The sequence below is a fragment of the Bos grunniens genome, chromosome 27 (genome assembly GCF_055505025.1).
Source record: "Bos grunniens cultivar Pamir isolate PY7600 chromosome 27, Bosgru_T2T1.0, whole genome shotgun sequence".
In the NCBI taxonomy this organism is placed as follows: Eukaryota; Metazoa; Chordata; class Mammalia; order Artiodactyla; family Bovidae; genus Bos; species Bos grunniens.
In genome coordinates this window covers 21,322,942-21,342,370 of record NC_141191.1, presented here as the reverse complement: position 1 = coordinate 21,342,370, position 19,429 = coordinate 21,322,942, and the positions used below count along the sequence as shown (strand labels likewise).

General features: G+C 43.5%; 2 protein-coding genes and 1 long non-coding RNA gene across 27 annotated transcripts in view; 2 read left to right on the top strand and 1 right to left on the bottom strand.

The window, feature by feature from the left end:
- Window positions 1–6,073, top strand: part of PDGFRL (platelet derived growth factor receptor like) — a 74,625-nt gene extending 68,552 nt beyond the window's left edge. Inside the window, exons 5-6 of the mRNA XM_086380655.1 lie at window positions 2,765–2,904; window positions 4,460–6,073. Coding sequence (XP_086236781.1) covers window positions 2,765–2,904; window positions 4,460–4,648 — 329 coding nt within the window. The 3' untranslated portion in view covers window positions 4,649–6,073. The remainder of the gene's footprint in view (window positions 1–2,764; window positions 2,905–4,459) is intronic.
- Window positions 6,074–8,841: 2,768 nt separating this feature from the next.
- MTUS1 (microtubule associated scaffold protein 1) overlaps window positions 8,842–19,429 on the bottom strand; it is a 188,100-nt gene continuing 177,512 nt past the window's right edge. For all 17 annotated transcript variants that reach the window (XR_015156297.1, XR_015156296.1, XR_015156298.1 and 14 more), the window contains 6 exons: window positions 17,325–17,430; window positions 15,535–15,608; window positions 15,264–15,359; window positions 13,410–13,526; window positions 9,993–10,090; window positions 8,842–9,399 (listed from right to left, as the gene is read on the bottom strand). Coding sequence is in view for 14 of the 17 variants with exons in the window: in XM_086380637.1 (XP_086236763.1) it covers window positions 9,105–9,399; window positions 9,993–10,090; window positions 13,410–13,526; window positions 15,264–15,359; window positions 15,535–15,608; window positions 17,325–17,430 (786 nt within the window). In the remaining 3 variants the exon portion in view is untranslated. The remainder of the gene's footprint in view (window positions 9,400–9,992; window positions 10,091–13,409; window positions 13,527–15,263; window positions 15,360–15,534; window positions 15,609–17,324; window positions 17,431–19,429) is intronic.
- LOC147343629 (uncharacterized) lies at window positions 9,290–19,337 on the top strand. Of its 9 annotated transcripts, none has more exons than XR_015156305.1 (5): window positions 9,291–9,428; window positions 9,760–9,820; window positions 10,989–11,104; window positions 11,465–11,504; window positions 18,485–19,337. It is a non-coding gene; the product is annotated as an uncharacterized LOC147343629 (long non-coding RNA). The 9 variants fall into 9 exon arrangements; XR_015156304.1 differs by having other exon boundaries at window positions 10,984–11,104; XR_015156302.1 differs by having other exon boundaries at window positions 9,293–9,428; window positions 9,756–9,820.

Here is a 19,429-nt window from a genome sequence, read left to right as displayed (position 1 = left end):
ATCCAGTTTTCCCTCACTACTTGCTGAAGAGACAGCCTCTTCTCCATTGCATAGTCTTGCCTCCTTTGTCATGGATTAGGTGACCGTAGGTACTTGGGTTTATCTCTGGACTTTCTGTCCTATTCCATTGATCTATATTTCTGTTTTTGTGTCCGAATCATATTATTTTGATTACTGTGGCTTTGTAAAAAAGGCCTTTGGTAATTTGATAGAAATTGCGTTTATATCCATAGATTTCTTTGGGTAGTACGGTCATTTTGACTTTCTGTATGTGTCATTTTTTATTTCATCAGCATCTTATGGGGCTTCCCTGATGGCTCAAATGGTAAAGAATCTGCCTGCAATGCAGGAGACCTGGGTTCAGTCCCTGGGTCAGGAAGATCCCCTGGAGAAGGGCATGGCAACCCACTCCAGTATTCTTGCCTGGAGTTCAGAAGAGCTTGCCAGGCTACAGTCCATAGGATTGCAAAGAGTTGGACATGACTAAGCCACTAACACTTTCACACTTTTCAGCATCTTATAGTTTTCTGAATACAGGTCTTTTGCCTTCTTAGGTAAGTTTATTCCTAGGTATTTTATTCTTTTTGATGTGATGGTAAATGGGATTGTTTCCTTAATTTCTGATCTCTCATTGTTAGTATATGGGAAAGCAATAGATTTCTGTGTATTTTTATAATTCTACAAATTTACTAAATTCATTGATGGGTTCTAATAGTTTTCTGGTAGTGTCTTTAGGGTTTTGATGTTTAGTATCTTGTCATCTGTAAACAGTGATCGTTTTACTTCTTCTTCCTTTCAGTTTAGATTTGTTTCATTTCTTTTTCTTCTCTGCTGTGGCTAGGACTTCCAAATCTATGCTGAAGAATAGTGGTGTGAGTAAACACCCTTATCTTGTTCCTGACCTTATTGGAAATGCTTGCAGTTTTTCACCACTGAGAATGATGTTAGTTGTGGGTTTGTCACATATGGCCTTTATTATGTTGAGGTAATATAATACTTACCTGTGCCCACTTTCTGGACAGTTTTTTATCATAAATGGGCAATGAATTTTGTCAAAAGCTTTTTCTGCATCTATTGAGATGATCATTTGGTTTTTATTTAGTTTGTTAATATGATTATCACATTAATTTGCATTCATTGAAGAATCCTTGAATCCCTGGGATAAATCCCACTTGATCGTAGTGTATGATCCTTTTAATGTGTTTTTGGATTTGGTTTGCAAGTATTTTGTTGAGGATTTTTATGTCTTTGTTCATCAGTAATACCAGCCTGTATTTTTCCTTTTTTGTTATATCTTTGTCTGGTTTTGGTACCAGGGTGATGGTGGCCTCATAGAATGAGCTGCCTCTCCTAGCTTTTATATGTTGGAGTTCCCCCAGGCACTTTTTTGTCTGTCCTCCTGCTCCTCCTGGGTGGTCTCGACCATAGCCACACGCTGCTGCACATTTGTGTACCAGTCGCTCCCGGGGGAATGGATGTGGCCTGGATCGCCAGCTTCGTGTACCCAACTGTCTCTCTAACACCTGCACTGAGGTGCCTCCCAGGCCCTTTCCTGAGCTCTGGGCCTTCCTCCCAGGCCTGGTTCTTCAGTTGCCCTCATCCCAGTGATGGCGCTGCAGTTCCGCGGTACAGGAACCCGAAACACTCCCAGCTCCTCCCAGTCATTTTGACTCATTCCATCAAAGCCCTTGAATTCTGCTGTCCATCCTACTGCAAAAAGAGTTCAACTATCATCACTTCTTCCTTGGTCTAACATGAGTACCTTTCCAACTGGTCTCTTCCATGCCCACACTTTCTCCATCTTCCACCCAGTAACTGATTATTGGTCCAGTTAAAACCATTCTGTGGGCTAAATGAACCACTGAACCAATGAACCTCTGAACTAATGAACTTTTCCTAGAACCAAAGTCAAAATCTTCCACGTAGCTTGAATGGTCTTGCAGGCTGGCCTCTGCCCTCCCGAGGGTTCCCCTCTACTCCCCTCGGGGCCTGTATGCCGGTCCCTCCCTTTTTCCCTGAAGGCCTTCAGGTTTTAGTCTAAACATCCGTGGCACTCTGGGCCTCTCCTTCGGTTCTTCCCACAGCTCAGGTTCTAAACCCACCACACAGTGGCCTGTTGAGGGTGCACCTCCTCTGCTGGAATGGAGGCCCCAGGGCTTGGAGACCATGTCTGGCTGGTTCCCTGCCTTAGCCTCCTCTCCCAGCACGTTCCTGGATCCATGCTGCCCTCAAAATTACTCGAGTGGACTGAGCCTGATGAAGAACGTTGTCTCTGCAATGCCGTGAAGGCAAGATCCTGCACGCTCTTCCTGCAAGCGTTTCTCCTGTTGGTGGATTCTGACTCGCTCCTCTTCCTCCTGAGGCTGCTGAGCCATATGCCTGTCTGTCTGTCTTCCCCTGTCGGTGGTCCTCCCTCCAGACTGCCTTGTCTTCCTTCCCCTTGTTCTGCTCTCAAACCCCTTCTTCTCTCTCCACCTTTTCACTCATACGAGCTCCTCGCAGATCTTCTGGGCTTGTCTCATTACAAGTGGAATATCTGGGGGTCTCTGGATGTCCACCCCATTCTGGACCACCAAGGTAGACAGAGAAGAGGTGTCATAAAGCCCCAAGTAGTGGACAGAGCAGGTTGGATGCTAGTTGGGCAGCTGAAGAAAGGCAGGGATGTCCCATATCTGCCCAGAGAAGAGAACACGTCTGTTGGTTTGTGTCTGCCACCCTTGCCCATGGATGGCATCTCACATCGCTGTCCTCTGCTCACTTCCAGTTCCCAGGGGCCCTCCGTCAACGACCATCTTGGCATCCTCGAACAAGGTGAAGGGCGGGGATGATGTGAGCGTCCTCTGCACAGTCCTGGGGGAGCCAGACGTGGAGGTGGAATTCAGGTGGACCTACCCAGGGCAGAAGGTGAGCGTGGCCCGGCCTCGGCCAGCTGCTCTAGTGTCTAGTTCCCTGTTCACCCCCAGTCAGTGAGGAGGACGGTCACTTAAGATGCATGAGAGACGTGTGGAGCCCTGCTAGGGCCAGAACTTGCTGGTTTGCTGCTAAAATGTTTCAATTATGTTTATATTGGGTTGCCCAAAATGTTCATTCAGGTTTTTTCCTGTTATAGAAAAACCCAAAGGAACTTTTTGGCCAAGCCAATAAATGGCTTTTTTTTAAAGAACAGGAAAAAGTGACTGAGTTCCATTAGGTAATTTAGTCAATGTACCCTCTTTTCTTCATGAACCCGAAGGAAGGGGACAAGGGCATGAACAGGAAAGGAGGGGGCCTCCTTTCTTCAACCCCAACCTCAATTTGCAGTCTTAACTTTGGGTTAGCTGGAGGCCAATCTACCTTCCTTCTGGAGTCCTTTAGCCTTTGCCATGTAAAAGTTGGTCCCCGGGGCAGAGAACTCTGAGCAGACACCCACCAGGTCAGCATGTAAACCCAGGCCTTGGAAAAGGTGCCGTGAGGCTGAGGTTATCTTAAAATAGACTTGCCATAAACGCAGCTCCAGCACATGCAGCCATGGGCCTCGTCTGCTCACTAAAATAGACAGCCTCGCTACCAACATGGAACGATCCCCTTGTTGCCAGAAAAGATCTGGATCTGGCATCCTAAGATGTACTTGGCAGCCAATATGCTTCTGGTCGAAGGGCTGTGATTGGTGGAAAATAACTCTCCCTGGAGAATAGTGCTTTCCCAGTGCTAGGTACTTGTATCTAAAGTGTTGTCCCATTTAGAAAACATTAATAGCTTGCATGAGAGGTTTTTTGGTTTCTTTACATTGCTAATTATTAGCAGAAAGGGTATTAATTCAGTAATACTGTAAATATTACAATTGTGTTAAACTAATTCAGAAGACACTACTTATCACCGAAGTTGGAGGAAGCATCTCAGAAGTGACCATCTCACTTTCTAGAAATAGGGAGTGAAGTCACCTCGGGTATATTATTATCCATCCCGGGCACAGCTTTCCACCCACTGCAGTCCTAGGGCACATTGGACTAATCGTGTCTCCCTCCCCCAAATCTGAACAGTTGTGAGCTCATATTCATTTACAAGGTGAGTGCTTTGGGCTTCTTAGTTCTGCGAATAAGAACCACTGTACCAAGGGGTGAACGTGAGCAGTGTCAACAGCAGAGCGGTGGAAAAATTTATCTGTATCTTTATGCCTAATACCAGCCCCACATTCTTGAAGTTCCAAAAGAGTAAAATTTATATTAAGTAGAAACTTGAAGAAAAGGGCAGGAAGAGAGAGCCAAACAGCATAATGAAATTCAAGGCCCTGCTTGGAAAAAAAATGCAGCCTAAACTGACTAGGCAGTGTCAGAGCTCCCATGAGCTGCGCATACCAAATAGTCCTGTAGGAGCATGTCTTTTGCACTTTGAAAGGGATACTCAGCAGTGTCAGATGAATGGGAGCTGGTGAGAGCAGCGTGTGGTTTGTGCTCCAGTCCCCGTGGGTGTTGTTCAACAGGATGAAAGGCCCGTGACGATTCAGGACTCCTGGCGGCTGATCCACAGAGGACTTGGGCACACCACAAGGATCTCCCAGAGTGTCCTGAGCATCGAAGACTTTGAGACCATTGACGCAGGTTATTACATCTGCACCGCTCAGAATCTCCAAGGACAGACCACAGTAGCCACCACTGTGGAGTCTTCCTGACTTGGAAGATGAAGTATAAATGAACTGACGGAAAGCCCACTGGTGTCCACAACTAGCTCCGAGGTTCTTTGTCTTTGCCAGGGCCAAACCCCAGGCCCTGCCTTGTGAGTCAGACCCAGACCTCCAAACTAAAAGGAAGTCATCGGTCTAATTATAGAAGTGTTAACTCTACTAGCAGAAAGCATGTATTCTGACTGCTGACCTACGTATATGCATTTCTAGGGTTTCTACTCAGAAGGCATATATGTAAACAACTTTATATAATCATTTTCTATTAAAGGAGCAAGTTTTTGTAAAAAGTAAAAAAAAAAATGGGCTAAGTGCTCGTTGTTTAAGTCGGTTTGAAGTACATCCAGAAGCACTCATTGGCAGCAATGTGTGAGTCAATACCTAATATTCCCTTTGGTATCATAACCATGCTATGAGAGAATCTAAAAATGTAGTGATTTTATATATATAGTTCAACTATACATGAGCTATTGTATGATATGAAGTATAAAAAAATAGTATCTAAACTTTTTTTTTTTAAACTGCTGCACTCAGAATTACTAGTTCTAGATTCGACATTTAGTAAGAACAACAGCATTTTTTTTAAAGATTATTTATATAGGTTGTCCTGGGTCTTCGTTGCTGCACGTGGGCCTTCTCTAGTTGTCGGGAGCAGGGGCTGTTGTTCGTTGCACTGCACTGACTTCTCGTTGCGGTGGTTTCTCTCTCTCACTGCGGAGCACAGGCTCTAGGCGCGTGGGCTTCAGTACTTGCAGCTCACAGGCTCTAGAGCGCTGGCCCAGCAGTTGTGCACAGGCTTAGTTGCTCTGCGGCATGTGGGATCTTCCCCAAACAGGTATCGAAACAGTGTCCCTTGCATTGCAAGGTGGATTCTTAACTACTGGACCATCAAGGAAGCCCAGCATGTGTTTTTAAATGTTTAACTTTCAATATAAAATAGATGCACAGGTTGAAGACGATTCCACTTGTTTTAGGCTTATTTTTATCACCTTCAAAATATGTAGACTGTAGCTGTTCCAATTTTCTTATGTTATACAGCAGAGATTATTGTTAAGACCAGTAAAAGTTTATTATTTCTCAAATACCCATAGCTTGGAATTTAGAAAATCTTGAGGTCTAGCTCTGGGAGCTACATTTCAGCTCATGTCCAATTTTGTGGTTGCAGTGGAAATTCCTAGGAAACTATGGTTCAAACTAGATAACACTTTGGAGAGTGAACTATGTCAGAGGATGCAACCCTTATATTGAATATTCCAGCATTATTTATTTGATTAAAGTCAAATACTTTCCATCACTCCAAACTGAGCACAACTATGGTTGTTTCCACACTCGTATTTTTATGATGTGCCAACATTTTGCATCCTAAGTGGTAACATTTGTTTTCAAGATAATGTTAAAGTTCTGTTTTGTTTCCTCTCTCATCGTCTCCTATTCTCTGAAGACGTTTTATATTAACTGTGTCAGAACGATTACCAGAACCTAAATGGCATGGAGGACACAGGGAACAGCATGAGATTTACAACATGCAGGGAATGGATGGCAAACCCCACTTTGGCTAATGACGTTGAGGACAGCTTGGAAAGTGAGCAGAGAGAGATTCCAGGAGGTGGCAGTGAACCTGCGTTCCCATTTATCAGAAATGAACATGAAAGGTTACGTACATAGTCAAGTGTCAGAGATAAAAGACTGTAGACACAATCACTAGTAAAACAAAACAAACAATGCATCATGAATATCAGTCCACTTTGTCAGTTCAGTTGCTCAGTTGTGTCTGACTCTGTGCGACCCCATGGACTGAAGCACGCCAGGCTTCCCTATCACCAACTCCCGGAGCTTGCTCAGACTCATGTCCATTGAGTCGGTGATGCCATCCAACCATCTCATCCTCTGCCATCCCCTGCTCCTCCTGCCTTCAATCTTTCCCAGCATCAGGGTCTTTTCCAGTGAGTCAGTTCTTCGGTTCAGGTGGCGAAAGTACTGGAGCTTCAGCTTCAGCACCAGTCCTTCCAAAGAATATTCAGGACTGATTTCCTTTAGGATTGACTGGTTGGATTTCCTTGCAGTCCAAGGGACTTTCAAGAGTCTTCTCCAACACCAAAGTTCAAAAGCATCAATTCTTTGGCACTCAGCTTTCTTTATAGTCCAACTCTCACATCCATACATCTACTACTAGAAAAACCATAGCCTTGACTAGACGGACCTTTGTAGGCAAAGTAATGGCTCTGCTTTTGAATACACTGTCTAGGTTGGGGCTAGCTTTCCTTCCAAGGAGCAAGCATCTTTTAATTTCACGGTTGCAGTCACCATCTGAAGTGATTTTGGAGACCCCCAAAATAAAGTCACTGTTTCCCCATCTATTCGCCATGAAGTAATGGGACCAGATGCCATGATCTTTTTGAATGTTGAGTTTTAAGCCAACTTTTTCACTCTCCTCTTTCATGTTCGTCAAGAGGCTCTTTAGTTCTTCTTTGCTTTCTGCCATAAGAGTGGTGTCATCTGCATACCTGAGGTTATTGATATTTCTCCTGGCAATCTTGATTCCAGCTTGTGCTTCCTCCAGCTTGGCATTTCTCATGATGTACTCTGCATATAAGTTAAATAAGCACGGTGACAATATACAGCCTTGACATACTCCTTTCCCGATTTGGAACCAGTCTGTTGTTTGATGTCCACTTCTAACTGTTGCTTCTTGACCTGCATACAGATTTCTTAGGAGGCAGGTAAGGTAGTCAGGTATTCCCATCTCTTTAAGAATTTTCCATAGTTTGTTGTGATCCACAAAGTTGAAGGCTTTAGTGTAGTCAGTGAAGCAGAAGTAGATGTTTTTCTGGAATTCTCTTCCTTTTTCTATGATTCAACAGATGTTGGCAATTTGATCTCTGGTTCCTGTGCTTTTTCTAAGTCCAGCTTGAACATCTGCCAATTCTCAGTTCACGTACTGTTGAAGCCTGGCTTGGAGAAATTTGAGCACTGCTTTGTAGTGTGTGTGTAAGTGAAAACTCAAAGATCCACCTCTAGTGGCCTGAACCTGTTCTTACTATAGGGGTTATTTGTAAAGCCACTGAATGTCAGCTACGCTAATTAGTAAATACTGATAGCACAAGCTTGACACATGCAGAGAGAGAGAAAAAAGCCACAGTTTTTCCTTCTACTTCCCCCAACATATTAGAACTGGGGGAGGTAATAAGTGATGTTTTGAAAAGAGACTGAATGCAACTTGGAGATGAGCTGGACAGGCCACATTTTCCTCTCACCGACTGGCCATTCTGCTGTCTTTCCCAGGACGGGAGGATTCTTCAAAGGTATGTGAAAATTTAGCATTGTCTCCGCAGCCTGCTCTATTAGCAAGGTGCTCCTAGTCATCCATAAGCACCGAATCCTGTCTTTCCCAGTTCTGTCAGCTACTGACCCCTTTTCGTTCTTTAATCTCTCTGGGATGTCCCCAAATTTGTACTTTTGGAACCAGGCCCTGGTTTATTTGGAAAAGTGGTCAGTACCTTGAAGATGAGCTGGCTTTGGCAAAGAATATTCCCTGTCCTAGAGAAAAGCAGGAAGGAGGTGGAAGGTTTGCTTTTGTGGCTCTGGATGGGGGAGAGAGGGGCGGGGGGATGGGGATGGGAGAGAAGAAGCCAGTTGAAATCACTGAGAATAGCTCAGATCAAGCTAAAAATAAGGCAGAGAGCAATCCATGGGTACTGCTCTTTCTTTATACAGATTTTTTTCTTTCTTTTCTTTTTATGCAAAATTAGGGTTCTGTGTTTGCTCATAGCCTGAAAAAAATGAATTGTAGTATTTCACGTTCACATAGGTAAGTTAAAAAAAAATCTAGCTAGTTTCAACTGACACAGCTGAACACTGAAAGGCTGCTTATCAAGTTACTCAAAGGGATGCAGAGAAGGCACAGGCCTGGGCAAATCAGAGCTGTTGCTGCAGCCCCTCTTCCCCGCCAGGGCAGAGGGCTGAGCTGGCCGGTAGTAAAGAATCCTAACTCCAGCAACTATTGCTCTTCCTTCCATGGCTTCTGCAGAGATGTCTACACTGACAACTGCTTGACGAACACGTCTCCAGAGATGCTCAACTCAACACACACCAAGGGAGGCAGCGTCCAACACACGACACTCGGGTCCATCTGCTCCATCCACACAGCCCCAGTCAGACCAAAAGAAAAATCAAGAGAAGGTGTCTGTGGTGAAGGTTATATAAATTACAAAGGTTATATAAGGTTACAAAGGTTATATAAATCTTTATCTTAACAGGCCCCTGAGAGTTTTCCCCTTTACCCATAGGTGAAAAAGGCAATGACCAAGGTTTCTCCCGTTCTGTAAGTGCTTTGTGCGACAGTGTCCGTGTAGATCCGTTCCCATAGCATCTTTGGACCGGGTCGGACGCCTTCCTCCGAGTCCGGTCTCACGTGGGAGGAGCCGGTTCGGGCCGTGGCTTCCCACTTCTAGGGCGGGTGGTGCGCGGTTGCGGGCGGGGTCAGTCCTGCAGAGACGCCTTCAGTCTGTCTCTGGTTCCCAGGGAGGTCATCTGGGTGAGAGATGCTGGGGCCGGGGAAGGAGCCGGAGTTCCGAGGTGACTGGAAGGGGGCGGGGGGGGACGTGGGGGACCTCTTGGGGCTGCACAGGTTCCCGTTGTGGAGCTTCCAGAGCAGCTCCTCGTTCTCCATGGAGAGGCGCTTGTTGACCTTGGACTCCTTCTCCAGCGACTCCTGCAGGACCGCCTGCTCCGTGGAAAGTTGCCTGGCAGACAGAAAGGAGCCAGAAATCATGTGAGTCTTGTTTTTTTTTTTAAGAGTCTGAAAAAAAATTCTTACTGGTTTAAATTTGAGAGCCCCCAGATGATCTCTGGAATGAAAGCAATTGCTGTACACAGGCTGGGCTGGCAGAGGAACAGGGAAGTGTGAGCTGGAGCCAAAGGAAAAGCTATACGTTGAGGCAATTTCATAGCAGACCTAGTAACGCACCCACAGGCAGGCTGTGTGTCTTAGGACCCTCGTAGGTGGTAGGGGCGTGGTGGGGAGGGGGGCTGTTTCTTGCTTAGGGTTTGTTTGCTGTTGTGGTGATCCTTCTCTGAGGGCATTCTCCACTTCCATCAGCCAGGTTTCCCTGGGAAGGGAAGGCATGCCCACTGAGGACTCAGACTTTTGTCCAGGCCCCTTGGGTAAGTGAAGGCACCACAGGCTGCAGTCATTTCCCAGGCAGAAATCAGAACCTCTTTAACCACTCGCTTCAGTCCAGGGGGGGCAGGAGTGGGCCGGGCTAAGAAAGGAACACTCAGTGTTCACGTGTGAGGCAGGGAGGGGCTCGGGGCAAACAGGACAGTGGCATGTTACCTCGAGATTGCCATGTGCTTGTCCATCCGAGCTTTCAGTTCTTCATTCTCCTGCTGGAATCGCTTCAGTCTGTCCACCAGCGCTGTGTTATTGTCCACCTTGGCATAAATGAGAGTGTCAACATTCATACATTAAAAATTACATAAGGCCCCTTATTCCTTGAGGTACCTTCCTGATATCAGTGTAGGCTACAGAGATTTAATTTAGGAAAGTTTTTAATTCTTTTCAAGGTTAACAGTATTTTTATTTAAAAAATTTATTATTGGACTATAATTGCTTTACACTGTTGTATTAGTGTCTGCTGTACAACGAAGTCAATCAGCTGTATGTATAGAGATATCCCCTCCCCCTGGATCCCCCATCCCACTCCTCTAGGTCATCGCAGAGCACTGAGCTGAGCTCCCTGTGCTATATAAAGCAGCTTCCCACTAGCTGTTTTACACACGATAACATATATAGGTCAATGGCTACTCTTAATTCAGCAAAGCTGAATGGTATGTTGAACATCTCTACACTGATGCACTGCAAGGAAGAACCTACTGCAGCAAAACAGAGCACACGGGTATTACTTTTCAAATGTGTGCCAGGGCATGTGAACACACACACACACCCAGGGGCTACTGATTTGCTCAAGGTCACGCTGCTTTAGAATTCCCAAGAATTGGTGCCCTGCCCTTGGAGGCTGTGCCTCTTTCAGTTTCACGGTGATAAAGAAAACTGCAGCCTGGCAGCCAACGTTTATCAGAGACACTACAGCTTCTTATGGTCAATTTGGGAAGAAAAAAAAAAATCCCACACTTGATGAAAACTCAGTTTGTGGCAGTGTTTAACACAACCTTAATCATGGTTTCCTGCTGGCTCGCCAGCATGTCCCTCTGAGTGGCTACTCAGTGCAATCCCCAGAGCTCTGTGGAGCCTCAAAACAAAGAAATGCATGACAAAAGGCACCCTTCCTTAGCTAAACTAAAGACATGTTTGTTTTCCTTGAAAGTTTAGCCTGGGAAGGACAATAGGCAAGCAAACTGATCTGCCAGATTAAAGGAGAAAAGCCCAGAAGACACTGAATCAGCTAATGATGAAGAGCTGAATACACTCCTGCTCAGTTTCTGAAGGTAAGATTTCATTACCCTCTTGGAGGAGACATCACAGCTCTGTCCAACTTCGTGCTAAGTCCTTGTCACTGGTGCCTGTGACTAAGCTGTCTTTTTTTTTTTTTTTTAATTGGAGTATAATTGCTTTACAATGTTGTTAACTTCTGCTGTACAGCAGTGTGAATCAGCTCTCTGTATACGTATATCCCCTCCCTCCTGAGCCTTCCTCTGATCTCCAGCTCTCTGGGTCATCGCTGGGCACCACACTGAGCTCCCTGTGCCATGCAGCTTTGCCATGAGTGATCTGTTTCACACACGGTAGTGTACGTATGGCAATGCTACTCTCTCAGTTCGTCCTCCCCTCTCCTCCTGTGTCCACAGGTCAATTCTCTACGTCTGTATCTCTATTCCTGCCCTGCAGGTAAGTTCATTACCATTTTTCTAGATTCTGCATATATGCATTAATACATGATCTTTGTTTTTCTCTTTCTGACCTACTTCACTCTGTGTGACAGACTCTAGGTCCATCCACATCTCTACAAATGACCCAATTTCATTCCTTTGTATGGTTGAGGTACTATTCCATTGTATATATGTACCACATCTTCTTTATCCATTCTTCTGTTGATGGATATTTAGGTTGCTGTTGTAAATAGTGCTGCAATGAGCCCTGGGGTACATGTCTTTTTGCATTGTGACTTTTTCAGGGTATATGCCCAGGAGTGGGATTGCAAGGTCATATAGCAGTTTTAGTTTTTTAAGGAACCTCCATACTGTTCTCCATAGTGACTGTACCAATTTACATTCCCACCACCAACATCTATTATCCAGAAAAAACTTAGGACAAGCCAACCAGGTGAAATATCACCAAAATGTGACTAACATGTAAAATAGAGGGAGCCTTGGAATTTCTAGGAAGTATAAAGGAATATAAGATAAAAACACAAGGTGGGAAAATCTGGAATTAAATACTGGGGAGTGATTGGCCTTAAAATAGTATCTCTTCCAATTCCTCATTTTACTGGAGCAGAAACTAGCCCTGGAAACCAGTTCTCAGAGCTAATGATCAGCAGGGATAGTTTTTTTGTTTTAATGGAGAAAGCCTCTTTGCTTTCTAAGTGTCTAATTTTTGACAAAGGCCTGGAGGTTACAAATAAATAAGGTAACAGTGGGCTTATCTGTCATCATATCAACCTCTCCTTCTGCAATATACAGCATGCCAAGCTGACCAATACTTCCTGGGTATGGCAAGGGACAGAAATACTTGTGGATCAACGAAAATTAAGACGGATGAGTAATTTTACAGCAGAGTCTGATCTTACTGCACATGAGGGCTTGAAAAGTTCTGATGTGGCAGCATAGGGACAACCAGCTATTAACAGGATTATCTGAGTCAGTGCTGGCGGCCACACTGGCAAGCAGGAGACCGGATGGAACAGGGAGGCCTATCCCTCTGGTGGAAGCTGGTATATACCAGGTTGGGGCCATTAGAGACCATGAGCTCCTTCTTTCCTTTACAAAAGCAAACTTCCCTGGTAATTCAAAGCATCCATGTATCCACATGGGGGTTAGCTCTTACCTCCCATGAAAGGTAATAGTCTCTAGAAGAAAACCAAACAGCAAAACAAACAAACAAAACAATGAGTAATGAGTGCCTTCCATGCTCCCTATTGTCCAGGGCTGGTTTGGGTTTGACTGAGGCACCTACTCAACACTGAGTCACCTACAGTTAGGGGGAGAAGGGACAACCTCCCACAAAGCCCTGGATTCCCCACACGCTGACGTCAGCTGTCTATCCTGGAGGCCACAAAATAAACTTTATTCCTGTTTTTCATAGTGCTGGCTACTTATCCAACCAGGTTAATTTTATAAATGTGCAATTCTTCTATCACAGTCTAATTCCCATGAAGCAAGATGGAGAATTGAGATATTTAGCAAGATTGAATTGCTCTGAGGGGATTAAGGACCCAACTGATTTGAGCATAAGAAAGCTCTTGAGCTGGTGGTATATTAAATAACCACTTTTACATTATTTAAACATTGTTTTTATGCAGGTGGCTATCCCCAGACCACGGATATGAATGACCTTTGCTGTTATTTTTCTAAACACTGACTGCTCCGTTTGCATGTTCCTTGGGCGGGGGGTACAAAAAACTGTTGCAGAAGGCAGCCATGAATAAGCCTTAAGCTAACATAGAAAAGAAAATGTAACCTCTTTTACCTTTCCTATGTTTCCAAACATCTCTAGACACGAAGACAACCCCATAGATCTAGCTCAGAGGCCTCAGGTGTTACCCCGCTCCGTGAGGCTCTGCACTAAACTTACCAGTTTCTCCATCTTCATTAACTTCACATCCTGTTGGTGCAGCTTCTCATTCTTGATCTCTAGCACGGCTTTCAGGCTTTCTAACTCTTGCTCCAGATACATGATCTGAGGGTTTTTCTGGAAAAGACACAGCAGGATATGGCTCTGATTGATCAATTGAACACAACTGCATGGTTCATGTTCTTCATACAAAGACATCTTTGATTAGATTTAGAAATTAAACAAGTGGCAAGAGACATTGGCCTTCTTTTACAGGTTCAAAGAAAGAGCTAAAAAGAAGGGTTAAGATAAGCTGGCTTCCATCTCAAAGTCGTTGGTCTTAAAAATGATATAATGCATTCCACATTTGAAAACATTCTCACTCACCCATCAGTAACTTAATATGTTAAAAACATATTGGTAGCATCAAATATTTTATGGAAGTAAGAGGAAAGCCATACCTTACAATACAAAACAGAATTCTGGCTGCAGAGTATGTTTGGAGGGAGAACAGGGAACGATTGTTCGCTCTATGACTGAGGGGGAATACGCGGGCAGTGTGCTTATAGGGCTCTCTGGCAAACAACGGAAATGGCAATCACATCCTGAGTCTTTTGGATGTTTGCCATGATAGGCATGTGTTGACCTGGCTTTCCTTCTAGGGCAGAATAATGCCCCATCAGTGAGTGACATCCTAGCACCTACATGGCATAGGATACATGCACTGTGAAAATTCTATCCAGGATAAATCCTACATAAGGGAAGAACAGCTTGTGAGAGTACACCAGGGTGGATTCCCGGACTCCTTGTCCCTAAGTATGGAAATTCAGGTGAACCTTGAATACAAGGTAACCTATGACACAAGTTAACAGGGCACAGTCCTTTGATCAGATGGTAAATGAGGGAATTCCTCAGACAAGCAGTCAGTGGTGATGGTTGTCAATCATCAGAACTTTCCTTCTGGACAGTAGTTAATGCTCTGGGGCAACCCTTAGGGGGAATCAGGGAAGATGCCCGTGGGGACCGCTTCACAGAGCTCACTGAGGGACCCCAAAAAAGCCGGGAGGATGCAGAGATGTAAGGATACAAGTTGGAAGAGAAAGTTAAGTTTACCAGAGAAATTCATGTTTCTCCAAAAGTGAGGATTAGCCATACAGTGAAATATTGTTCAGCCAGAAAAAGGAATGAAATGTCTGTACCTGTTACACTATGCATGAACACTGAAAACAAAAGCTGAGGGAAAGAGGCCAGACACAGAAAGCCACATGCAGCGTGATTCCATTTCAGTGAAATGTCCAGAGTAGGCACATGCACAGAGACGGAAAGGGGACTGGTGAGCCTGGAGGGCCGAGGAGTTTGGGTTTGTTTGTTTGTGTTTTTTTTGGGGGGGTGGGCATTGGGGAAGGATGAGTTAATAGCTACAGGGTTTCTTTGGTGGGGGTGATAAAAATGGAATTAGATCCTGGTGACCAAGGCACAACTTGTGAACTGCTGATCTTTTTTTTTTTTTTAAAGAATGACTATTGTGGTATATAAATTATATCCCAATATAGCAAGTTAATTTTTTTTTAAAGTGAAGTCTTCACATAAGAACTCTGACCCTAATTGAGACTTTTCCTATCTTCCTGAAGGTATTAGCATAGATCACTAGCAATATATTGGATTTCATCTGTTATGCCAGTCTTTAGAATTAAAAAAAAAAGACCCACTAGTAACCAAAGAAGCCACTGTATACAGTTGAAAAAGCATACTGCAGGCTATGAAAAAGACTCCAAACCCATACTATTTCTCTAGCTGCTGAATACTTAATTGACTCTAAGAGACAGTTGAACAGAAGGAAAATTCAATAGTGATAGGAGAGCATACATGACTTACTAAATTTGCTTTCTCTCTTGATATTCTTTTCTGCTCTTCTGATTTCAACTTTTCATTTAAAGTGTCATTTTCACTCTTCAGATCACTGATTTGTTTCTGAAACACAAACAATGAAATGTGGAACATGAGTAAACAAGCCGGCACCAGAAACAAGTAAACAAGCCGGCACCACCACATCTGTGGCAGATGTGTGCACAGAAACATACTGAAACCACACAAGCCTCAAGGTTGATGACCAGGTGTGCGTGTGTTAGAGACTGAGATTACCTACCTCTAGTGATTCCTGCTTCTCGTAAAGCAGATCCTCGAGGGATTTCTTTTCCATTTCATGGCTTTTCTTGATTTCTGAAAGAAGTGATTTTTGAGTCAATACCACCCTATGAGATCACTGCATTCTGCATTCATTAAAGCAGGGGATATGCGAGTTGACTATGAGGCACTGTACCTATGTTACTTTACATTTGTATGGTACTTTTGTATAAATCAAGCTACTTGGTCTCAAATTAGCCTGTGAGGTGAGTAGGGCAGCTAATTCCCATTTTATGGATGAGAACACAGAGGCTCAGAGAGGCCAGAAGACCTCAGGGAACGTAGAGCATGCCTTCAGATTCCCGGGCTGAGTCTCTGTGCTCTGTTCTAGTTGCTCTTTATGAACCAGACAGAAGCCTCAAAGTAAACCCATCTCCAACAGAAAGCAAGAAAACCAGTGTTCACTAACATCTACCCTGGGTCAGTCACTCCACATGTTCTCATCGCTGACCTCATACAACACATCTGTTTTTCTGGTGAGAAGGCCCTGACAAAGCTCGCAGGGCCAGTTCCCACCACATGTCCAGATGTTTCTCTGTAGAGGCAACAGGTTCAGGGCAAGAGCTTTAGCTACATGGGCACTTATGTTCTGTTAAAAAAAAAAATGGCTTCTTATTCTTTTCTTTTTTTTTTCAGTTTTGATAATTTCTTTTTATAAAATTTATTTATTTTAATTGGAGGCTAATTACTTTACAATATTGTAGTGGTTTCGCCATACATTGACATGAATCAGCCATGGGTGTACATGTGTTTCCCATCCTGAACCGCCCCCCCCACCTCCCTCCCCATCCCATCCCTCTGGGTCATCCCAGTGCACCAGCCCTGAGCACCCTGTCTCATGCATCGAACCTGGACTGGCGATCTGTTTCACATATGATAATATACATGTTTCAGTGCTATTCTCTCAGATCATCCCACCCTTGCCCTCTCCCACAGAGTCCAAAAGACTGTTCTATACATCTGTGTCTCTTGTGCTGTCTCACATGTAGGGTCATCGTTACCATCTTTCTAAATTCCATATATATGCATTAGTATACTGTATTGGTATTTTTCTTTCTGGCTTACTTCACTCTGTATAATAGGCTCCAGTTTCATCCACCTCATTAGAACTGATTCAAATGTATTCTTTTTAATGGCTGAGTAATACTCCATTGTGTATATGTACCACAGCTTTCTTATCCATTTGTCTGCCGATGGACATCTAGGTTGCCTCCATGTCCTGGCTATTATAAACAGTGCTGTGATGAACACTGGTGTACACGTGTCTCTTTCAATTCTGGTTTCCTCGGTGTGTATTCTTTTCCTTTTACTTCGCCTCTTCTAATCATGATGAAATAAATGATTTTTTTATCCAGCAAGTGCCATCTACTTTTCCCAACAGTCCAGTGTACAGAAGTGCCTGGTGTGGGCCCTTCACTGCGGGCAGGGTGTAAACTCACAGATCCTTCCTAGGATCTGAAGTGGTCAAGCACAGCTACTACCAAAAAAGCCATAAAGTTCCTTAAAAGTTCACTCTCTTTCCTAAAAGACTGGCATTTATTAAAAACAAAACAAAACTCTTATCTGCCTCCTTAGGGGAAAGGGCATGTGCCACTCCCAATAAACAATGCAAAAAGAAACCAAGAAACCCTCCAAAACCGAACACCACGGGGCATTCTCTGGAGGGGAAGTTATGAATCATTTCTGTGTGGAAACACACCACGCTGTTCCATGAGCTCTTATTCTATTTTAATAGAGAAAAAGCATTCTTGCCTGAAAGGGAGTTTTCATAGGCCTTCTTTAGCAATTCTATTTTCTCCGAGTGGCTTGCTTCAATTTTCAACTTAGAGGTTTCGTGGGTAGCACTTAAGTTGTCAAACTGTAAGAAAAAACCAAAACAATAGTTTTACCAATAAAATCAAGTCCTAAGGTGAATGAATAATAGGCGGCAACATTAGGAGATGTGACACATTAGCTTGCATTCAAGTCTAAAGGGCTACCAGGCACATGTAAAGCTGAAATGAAAACTTGATTTTAAAAGGGAGCAAGGAAATTAAAGAGAGGTTTAGGATGTACTATGAAGTGAAAAACACAAGTTACTAAACAAGAAAAGAAGAAATGCAAACCAATGTTTTAGCAGTACCAGAATGCTTACAAAGGGATTATTTCTATGTAGTAGGATAAAGGGATGTTTTATTTTATTTTTTTAAATATATCTGGAAAAAACCCTCCAAAAACATTAATTTGAAAAGATATATGCACCCAGTGTTCATAGCAGCAGTTCAAACATTCATCATATTTATAAATGCCAAGACATGAGAGCAACCAAAATGTGCATCAACAGATGAATAGATCAAGAAAATGTGGGGTGTGTGTATTATATGTATGTATGTATATGTACATCTGTGTGTGTATATATACATACGAACAATGCAATACCATGGAAGCATTAAAAAAAGAATGAAATTTTTCATTTGAGCAACATGAATGGCCTTGGAAGGTATGTTATGCTAAGTGAAATAAAGACAAATACTATATAATGTCACTTATATGTGGAATCTAAAAATTAAAGTAAACTAGGGACTTTAACAAAAAAGAAATAGACTCACAGATATGGAAAACAAACTAGTGGTAACCAGTGCGGAGAGGGAAGGGAGAGAGGTAATATAGGAGCAGGGGAATAAGAGGTACAAACTGTTAGGTATAAGATAAGCTACAAGGATATATTATACAACATGGGGAATGCGGTCACTACTTCATAATAACTATAAACACAGTTATAATCTTTAAAAATTGTGAATCCCAATCTTCCAGTTCATCCACCCTCCTTCCCCCACCCCTCTTGGTAACTATGTTTGTCGTCTACTTCTGTGACTCTTCTGTATAGCCAGGATTTTATAATAACTGTAACAGGAGTATGGACTTCCTTATAGCTCTTTGGTAAAGAATCTGCCTGCGATACAGGAGATCTGGGTTCGAGCCCTGGGTCAGGAGGATCGTATGGAGAAGGCAATGGCCATCCACTGCAGTATTCTTGCCTGGAGAATCCAACGGATAGAGGAGCCTGGCGGGCCACAGTCCATGGGGTCGCAAAAAGTCGGACACGATTGAGCGACTAACACTACTATAACTGGAGTACAACCTTTAAAAATTATGAATCACTATAGGAGATCAGCCCTGGGATTTCTTTGGAAGGAATGATGCTAAAGCTGAAACTGCAGTACTTCGGCCACCTCATGTGAAGAGTTGACTCATTGGAAAAGACTCTGATGCTGGGAGGGATTGGGGGCAGGTGGAGAAGGGGACGACAGAGGATGAGATGGCTGGATGGCATCACTGACTCAATGGACGTGAGTCTTGGTGAACTTCGGGAGTTGGTGATGGACAGGGAGGCCTGGCGTGCTGTGATTCATGGGGTCGCAAAGAGTCGGACAAGACTGAGCAACTGATCTGATCTGATATTGTAATTCTGTAACTTATATAGTGGCTTCCCTGGTGGCTCAGTCAGTAAAGAGTCTGCCCACAATGCAGGAGACCTAGGTTTGATCCCTGGGTTGTTGGGAAGATCCCCTGGAGAAGAAAATGGCAACCCACTCCAGTATTATTGCCTGCAGAATCCCATGGATGAGCCTGGTGGGCTACATGTCCATGGGGTCACTCATGACTAAGTGACTAACTTTCACTTTCAACCTTTAAAAATTGTGAATCACTATATTGTAATTCTGTAACTTATATAATCTTATACAGCTATATTTCAATTAAAAAAATTTTAAAGGGTTGTTTAAATTCTATCTTTTTTCTTTCAGTCTTTCACTCAACATACATACATTGCTTTGATCATAAAAATTTACTTTAAAAATTGTTTCATTTATTTAAAT